This window comes from Falco naumanni, chromosome 3 (genome assembly GCF_017639655.2).
Source record: "Falco naumanni isolate bFalNau1 chromosome 3, bFalNau1.pat, whole genome shotgun sequence".
NCBI lineage: Eukaryota > Metazoa > Chordata > Aves > Falconiformes > Falconidae > Falco > Falco naumanni.
Genome location: NC_054056.1, coordinates 22,115,024 through 22,123,753, shown reverse-complemented (window position 1 = coordinate 22,123,753; position 8,730 = coordinate 22,115,024). Strand labels below are relative to the sequence as shown.

At 43.2% G+C, this 8,730-nt stretch overlaps 1 protein-coding gene across 1 annotated transcript in view; it reads left to right on the top strand.

The window, feature by feature from the left end:
* Positions 1 to 360: 360 nt before the first annotated feature.
* Positions 361 to 8,730, top strand: part of CDKAL1 (CDK5 regulatory subunit associated protein 1 like 1) — a 426,010-nt gene continuing 417,640 nt past the window's right edge. Inside the window, 4 exon segments of the mRNA XM_040588803.1 lie at positions 361 to 411; positions 1,615 to 1,652; positions 3,268 to 3,434; positions 6,261 to 6,373. Of these exon segments, the coding sequence (XP_040444737.1) occupies positions 3,268 to 3,434; positions 6,261 to 6,373 (280 nt within the window). The 5' untranslated portion in view covers positions 361 to 411; positions 1,615 to 1,652.

Sequence of the window (8,730 nt, the reverse complement as noted above, 5' to 3'; positions counted from 1 at the left end):
GCCGCACAGCCACGCTACAGCCTCCAGGAGCGGCGGGGCCGCGCTCGTTTCTGAGGGCCCTCCGGGGATGACGGCAGGGCCCCGCCGCCCCCCCCGTGCTTTCCCGGAGCGGAGGAAGTGCCGCCGCTCCTCGCTGAGGGTCCAGCGCAGCGGCCGCCTCAGAACTCGTCAGGCCTCCCGCCGCCCCCGGCTCTGCTGTCCCCCGCGCAGGGCAGGGCAGCGCACCACCCCCAGCGCCCCCGCGGCGGGCCGGGTCGGGCCGCGGTGCCGCCCCCACCCCCCGCCGGGCGCCGCGGGCCCTTTTGGCCGCTGCCGGCCGCCGTCGCGGCGCTGCTGCGCGCGCGGGGCTCGAGGCGGGGTGCGGCGGCTGTGATGGCGGAGCCCAGCTGAGGCGGCGGCGCGCGGGCGGCGGTGAGTGTCGGGGGTCGCGGCTGAGCACCCGTCCCGCTTCCCCTGCCCCGTTGTGACGGTCGCGGCCGCGTCCTCCCCTCCCCGCCCGGCTCTGCCGGTTTCCCGCCCGCGCGGTGCTGCCGTGCCCGCCGGGCCTGCCCTGGGCGCCGCGCTGAGGCCGGGAGCGGGCCGTGACCCCTCTGGCGGGAGCCTGCGGGGCTTCCGGCGGCCGGGCTGCGGCGGGGGGGTCGGGTGCCGGCGGCGGGATGGGGGCGTGGGGAGGCCGGGCCCAGCTGGGCTGCAGGCCGGGCCAGGCCGCTGCTCGCCCGCGGGCCCGGACCGCGCTGGCCCGGGGCGCTGGGTACTGGGTGAGCCGGGCTGGGCGGCGGGTCCGTCGTGCTCTGCAGTAACGGCAAGGCTTTGTTCTGCGGTGTGTAAGCCTGGGGATAACATCCCGCGGCTTTACCGGAGACACCTGTTGGTAAATAGAGGAAAGAGCAGCCCTTTCCCACCTGGATGGAGGTTTTCTCTGGGAAGAAGTACGCGCCAGAAGACAGTGACTGAAATAGGCTAAGGCAAGGGAGGTTTTGTTTGTAGCAAGGCATTAAAGACACTTTTCATTGGTGTTTATTTACAAACATCCATGTTTTAAAGAAAACAGTGAAATTCTCTAGGTACAGCTCGACGGTATAGGAAGAATAGCTTAACTTCTAATTTTCTTGCCTCTTACTTGAATCCATCTGTCTGAGTAGCTGCAGGAACTATATTTTTTTAATCACTTGTGAAGAAGAGATGCATGCATGTGGAACTGGTGCAGATACCAAGTAATCTATTCTAAAAAAACCCCATTGTTGGTAGTTAAAAAAAGTTGTGATTGTCTTTAGCTAAAATTTACCGTTAATCTCTTTCATTCAACATTTTAAAGTTGTGAGCGAAGGCAGAAATCTGGAGCAGGTCTGAAAGCACTTAAATGCATCAGACTTTGACAAAAAAGACTCGATAGAAGATTAGTGCCCTTGCTCAGTGAAGGGCAGGGAAAATGTGGCTGCTTTTCCACCTTGTCAGCTAGTCAGCATGCGTACCCAGTCTCAAAGAGGTCAAACTGAGCAAGAAAACTTCTGTAAAGGGAGGACGAAAGCCTGTTGGACAATAACATAGGCTCGTGGGTTTTTTGTCCACTGCTTCTGCTTGTTCATGCCGTGTCTTTTTTCTTTTTTTCCCTAGAGTTATTATCCAAGAAGATTTAGACCTTGCTTAAAAAGGTAGGAATTCTGTTTTGTCTTTGTTTTTTCTTTTCTGGGCCACTGAAATAAACTAAGCTTATTTGTTTTGCCAGCTGCTCCATCTGATGTTTTTTCTGGAAGAGAGAAAATACAACAAATCAAAACCTTTTTTTCCATCCATATATGAGTTGGTAACTTTACTTATTTGTACGTATTGTTAATGGTATGAGGTAGTGTAAGGGATGTCAATTTCCCCTCCTCCCCCATAGTCTTTATTGTTAGACTTTAGCTGCTTCCCCCCCGCCCCCATCCTTTGCAGCATTTTGTATGGATCCTGGGATTTTTGATCTAGAAGAATGCTAAATAAGTATCTTTGTCAAATGCATCCTTTTTTGTGACATCATTGTATTCCTTTCTGGGTTAAATGCAGATGTGTAATGGTTCAGGTTATATGAAGTTTTATTATGAAGTATATTTTCCAAGATTAAAGGACTCATACTGGGAAAATGCACAGGTCTTATTGAATAATTCAGTTGCAACATCTGAAAGTACTTTGTATGCCAGTGGCGTGGATTTTCTGTTTCTGAAATCTGGCTTTAAAGAAATTAAAGCCTTGTTTGTTTTGTTCTTCACTGTCAGTTAGGAAAGTGTATTTTCCCTGTAAACTCTGTGAAATGCCCTTGTGTGCTTTCCTTAGTAAACTGTTGACACGTGTACAAAACCAAATTTCCAACGATAAATCAGACTTTACTCTGAGAATTATACAAGGCTTGATATACAAATATACAATAAATATATAAAGTTTGAAGTGTGTAATTAGTGCAGTAACTTTTTTTTTTAAAGGCTCCTTTAGCAAATAACTTTTTTCCTTTGCTCAAAACTAATCTGAATCTTGAGACCTGCTAGGAGATATATATGCATATATATTTACTTTCTTGTGGAAAATATAATTAGATTTTAATGATCTTCTGTGATCCAGATGACAATCCAGCTATTTTATATCGGCTAGGTGTAGTTGTTTAACATCTTGTACCTGAGGACAGGAGTTTTTATTTTGCCATCCTGATGGAGTAATTCAGGTGAAGGACCTGTGGGATCAGGAGCTCTAGGAATAGTTTGGTTTGTTTTCAGAAGTACGATGAAGATGTATTGAAATACTGTGCACCTGCTTTCAGCACAAAAAAGAGCCAGAACAGCCTCTGAAGCAGGCACTTGAATGTTCTATCTTTCGTTCTTACCCTGTAATGCAAGGGGAAGCATGCGTATCACGTAACATTAACTCATTATTTCACTGTGATGCCTGACATGATTAAGAATACTTTTATCTTGGATTTGTCATGTCAGAGGAGCTGCGCAATTTTTGAATTAGAAAATGGCAAAGTACAGATTATTTAAAAAAAAAAAAAGTAATCCATATGGTTTGTGACTTTCTCCCTGCCTGTGTTTGTGATCTCAGAGGAGGAGGGCATCGGGAAATACCTCTGGATAGTTGATTGTTTTTCTGTGCTCAGTGTCCCTCATATGTATGATATATTGCCCGTATATATAGAAATATACGTGACTCTTCTTTATGGGAACATACGTGGTAGATACTAGGCCTTGGCTTTGTATTCAAATGCTTGCTAATACTGGTCTTCTCTAATGCTTCTTGAAGATGCCTGCTGCTTGCGATTCGGTGCTTGAAGATATTGAAGATATAGTGTCAGCAGAAGACTTGAAACCACATGATCGACAGTTTGTAAGAAAGAATATTTTTCCAAAAGTCCGAAAACGCAATTCACAAAAAAATATTCAGTCAGATGATGATCCCCCAAGTGACAGGTAAATTCTTCCTATCAACCCTGTTTTGTTGCTTTTCTCCTATCTTGTGTTGCGCTGTCAGCTTCTGAAAATAAGGTGGAAATTCTTACTATCTCATGCAAAATCTGAATAGAAGATAAAAATGAGTAAAATAATGTTTATAGAATGTAATGATAATGACTAATAAATCCTAAGCAATTGTCCTAGGTAAACTTTCTGTAGAAATCGGTTATGATTGAGATACTGATTAATGGAGTACTCAGACTGGGAAAATGCTTCCTGCTAGTTAAGCTTCTCCGGAGCTCATCTTGTCCAAACCCCTGGCTCAAGCAGGGCCACCTAGAAGCAGTTAGCGAGGACTGTGCATAGCCAGGTTTTTAGTATTTCTAACGAGGGAGATTCCACAACTGCCCTGGATAACCTGTGCCAGTGCTTGATCCCCAGCACAGTGAAAAAGTGTTTCCTGATGTTCAGAGGAACCTCCTGTGTTTCAGTTTGTGCCCACTGCCTCTGGTCCCGTCACTGGGCAGCACTGAGGAGAGTCTGCCTTTGCTCTCTTTGCCCCCTCCCTTCAGGTATTTATATACATCAATAAGATCCCCTTGAGCCTTCTGTTCTCCAGGCTGAAGGGTCCCGGCTCACTCAGCCTCTCCTCTTAGGAGAGATGCTCCAATCCTTTAACCATCTTTATGGCCCTTTGTTGGGTTGTCTCCTGTATGTCCGTATCTCTTGTGGGTGCATCCCATCAGGGCTCAGTGACCTATGTATGTCCAGTTTGCTGAGGTATTCCTTGACCTGATCCCCTTCCACCAAGGGTGTATCTTCCTTGCTTCAGTCTTCCCACCTGGTTTCTGGAACCTGGGATTTCCAAAGGCTGTATTCTTGTATGTACATACTGCAAGTGATACAGTGAAACTTCTTCTGAACTTACTGTTTTATTTCAGTGGAAATACTCTGCAGTAACTACGGAATTTATCTCTGCACTTTTCCTTCTTGTGATTCCCATAAGAACAGGATCAGCTTTCTGCTACAATGGAATTGATTAAAGCATAGGTGATCTCAGTTAATGATTCTAGTTTCTGTTGCAGTTCAGAGATCTGGATTTTGGTTGGTTTGGGAGGTTTTTGGTTGGGTGTGTGTGGTGTGGTTTTTTTTTTGGTTTTTTTTTTTTTTTAACTTTCTCCCATTATTTTCAAACTGGTGCATAAAACTTTCCACATTTTAAAGATGGAAATAAAGTATGTCTGGAATGCACAGGAAATTCAATTTTGGGTTTGCATTAGTTTTCAAAAGAGATTTTTATAAGCATAACAATGCATCTTTATGTGAAGCTCCATTGACCTCGTTCTGCCAGGACTGTGTGTACAGCTGAACTGGTAGTCTGTAGATACTTCACACTAGCACTCCATTCTTCTAAGTATTCAGGTACTGTATATATTGCTTAACAGGCTGTATTTTAGTACTTTTGACCCAAGAAAGCACGTTGAATGTATGTTGTTTAGATAGCATGGTTTTACATGTGCAACATGTGTTGCACTTGTCTACTTAATGGTCATTAGTCTCCCATCAACAAATTTCTGTTTCTAGCAAGAGGAAGTATCTTCAAAAAAAGAAACATGAATGGAGAAAAAATAAAAAAGCTGTGGGCAGAGCAAAGGATTGTGTTCCAGGATGTGTGGTGTTCTTGTATTGGCATCTTTAGCTCATTGGCACAGTTATCCAGGAGTTTAAATGAGAGCTGCTTGCAGAATTTTTTGTTGGTTCTTAAGCCATTGTGTGTGCTAGCTCCATGGTGCACATTTGCTGTGCTGTTTCTGTAGCCCACAAGGTTGGGATATGAGCTTTCAGGTGATAGTGTGGCTGGTGGCAGGCTTAAGAATTTATAAAGATAGCTTTTATGGAGGGAACTATGATCAATGGGTGCCATAATATCAAAAGGTTGCAGTTTTGCTCTGACAGTTTGTTTGCTGGTGGCCTAATTTCAGTGCAATCACTTGTTAAATGATACAATAATTTTCAGAAAGTCAGTTATTTGGGATTGTCTTTTTTTTATATATATATTAAAGTAACTGTGCTGTACTGACTCTCTTATCCTACAGCTCTTGTATCTTCTCTGTTCTGGAACTCTTTTCTTGCCACTTGTAATGTATTGACCCTGGCCAACAACTGGGCAGCCACCCAGCTATTCGCTCACTGCTCCTCCTAGTAAGCTGAGGGAGAGAATTGGAAGAGCAAAAGTGAGAAAACTTGTGGGTTGAGATAAAGACAAATTAAGTGAAGGAAAGGGTAGAGAGAAACCCCAAGTGATGCAAAAGGAATCATTTGACACCTCCCACAAACAGACTGATGCCCAACTGGTCTCAGACAGTGCCTAGTTTGGAGTGACCAACCTCCCAGTTTTTATTGCTGAGCATGATGTCAACTGGTATGGTCAGTTTGGGTTGGTTATTCTGTCCATGTTCCCTCCCAACCTGTTGTACAACCTCCAGCCTGCGTGGGGTGGGGTGGAGCGTGGTGGGAAGCAGAAGGTTTTGATGCTGTGCAAGCACTGTTCAACAATGGCTAAAACACAGGTGTGTTGTCAACACTCTTTTGGTCACAAATATAAAACACAGTACAACATGGATTGCTGTGGGGAAAGTAAACTCTATCACAGTCAGATCTAATACCTACTACACTAAAATCCCCTAGTTATGATGTTTTTCCCCAGCTGTTTCAGAGTTGTTACTGTTTGTGTTGATTATTTTATATTCAGAGTCTTAAAATTAATTGAGTCTGTTTAGTGGGCTTGAAGGGGAAGCTTGTTCATCTTTTAACTTGCCTTTTTTGTTCATTTTTACTTCATAGCATTATTCCTGGTGCTCAGAAAATCTGGATTCGTACATGGGGATGTTCGCACAATAATTCAGATGGTGAATATATGGCTGGACAGCTGGCTGCATATGGATACAAAATCACAGGTAACAATATCAGAAAAGTTGCACAATTCAGTTTTGTTGGGGTGAATGTTCAGAGCTGTCAAGCTGTCATTAAATGTTTTTAGTCTTAATTACACTTTTTTTTAAATCCCTCTTTGATCCCTTTCTGATTTGAAGGTGAGGAGGTAAAGTGCTTTCCTGTCATTAAGCAGAATGATTACAAGATGAGTGCTTTCAGAATGGTTAGGTTTTTCCTGACAGGGCAGCTGTCTAATAGATGTCATGCCGTGCCTTTTGTGGGCATTTTGCTTGCTAAACTTAATTGAAAAGTTTCCATAAGAGTGGAAGGGGAAGATACTAATTCTTGGGCAGAATCTAGCTGGTTGTCTGATTGTAATTGGTGGAACCCAACTGAGAGAGAGAGAAAGTGTGTTGTCACTTAGTGATGTGTGTGTTTGCTGCTGGAGCAGAGGTGAACTACTCCATGTGAATGATCCTTTGTTCTGGGAGGGACAGTCAGTATGATGGAGGTGGGATGATACAGGATTGTATCTTGTACATTCAAAAGAGCTGAAAATGCTATTTCTCCTTTCTTTCCAAATACTTTAAAACACTCCCTGTCATCTTGTTCCTTTTCCCCACCCCTAAACAAAAAACCCAAAGTTGTGGTTGTGCTGGCCACATTTCATCTCATTAATGTTAACATGTTGGGGAAAAAAGCTGTAGAAAGCTGAAAATGTAGATTGATGTCATGTTTTGATGGAGAGTGATTGTCTGAATACTTTTGTGTAGTTTATGACTAGTCAAAATAAAAATTTAAATTTTATTCATTAGTTTAAGTTTTGGTCTATCTTGCACTTAAACTTACGTCTTGCTTGTGCTGGAAAACTGCAAAGTTGTCTTTCCTGACATTTTGCTAGTGTTTTATTCCTGATTTCACAAAACACTTGTTTCTTTTCTTGAACATCTCGTGATATCGTTAAATAGTTACCTCTCATTTTCCTTCTTTGCAGTTGATCTTTTTGTATGTATCTTAGTAGAAACTAGATACTGAATTATTCAAGTGCTGAACTATTTTAGGGAACCCAGGAGACTCTTTAATTAGTGCAGCTCTGGAGTGGGTATGCTTTTTTCACAGAGAAGTAGAGTGCTGGTCCAAAAAAGCCTTATTTGTAACAGCTGTTTGTGAAAGACTACAAATGAGTTCTCAGTTTTCCCTTGTTATGGCTTTCTTAAATGTAACTTCTCTTTACCTTAATTTCTCTAATAGGTAGTGTTTCAGAAGCTACTTCTGGCTTGTCAAGATTCGGATGCCTGTCCTGTGCTTTTGGAATTTTATTGGGAGAAGTGTAGGAAAGATGGAGTGCAGCGAAGGAAGGAACTACCTAAAATTTTTGATACATTTTCTTTCTAGAGAATTAAGTCTTCATAACTTTAGAATAGAAATAAGTCTACATCTAGAATCTGAAAGTGAGGACTACAAACTGAATAAAAGTTGCAGTAGCTGGGACAGAAATACCCACAGAGTAATTTCGGTAATTATATAAGAAATTGACTGCTAGCTTCTGGTCGTCATTAAATTTGTCTTGATTTAGCTTATTTTGTGTGTATGTATATACATAAACTAAATCAAACTAACAAAAAAACCCCAACCCCCCCCCCCCCCCCCCGCCCCGATGCTGAGTGGTAGGCAGAGATTACCCAGTGTGGTTTCTTTGTGAAATCAGGTAACTTCTTTTTAAGCTGGTATGTTTAAGGACCTCTGAAAACTTCATTTTTGTTGAACAGAACAAAAATACTGGCTACAGATTCTGGCTAAAGTAAATTTTTACAAATCCATCTATTGAATGTTCTTTTAGGCTGTTAAGGAAGGCGGAACTGAGTGCAAGTATTGCAAGAATGGTAGCTGTATGTGAGAATGAGGTGGTGAAGAGGGCAACTCCCTGTCTGCTTAATATAGTGATGCTTCTGGCCACAAGTGCATATGAAAGTGCTCTGTTACTGCTTGGATTGCTGATGATGTCTCTCAGATTTTGCACTGGGACTGATCCATTTAATGTCTGTCAAGAACATGGAACACTGGATGCACTGTACCTTCAGCAAGTTTGGAGACTGTGCCAAACTGAGTGAAGGGCTTGATAGACTGGAAACCAGTCCCGTGGTTCAGAGGGCCCTTAATCGACTAGTAGAAAGGGTTACTGGAAACCATATGACATTTAGCAAAGGCAATGCAAAATCCTAGGACTGGCATAACCCCAGGTGCTGGTAAAGGTGGGGTGGGCAGACTGACTAGAAAGAAGCTTTGCAGAAAAAGATTTCTGGGATTGGCGTAGAGAAGAATTGAACATGAGTCAGCAATGTACTCTTGTAGCAAAAAAAGGCAAACTGCACCCTGGGCT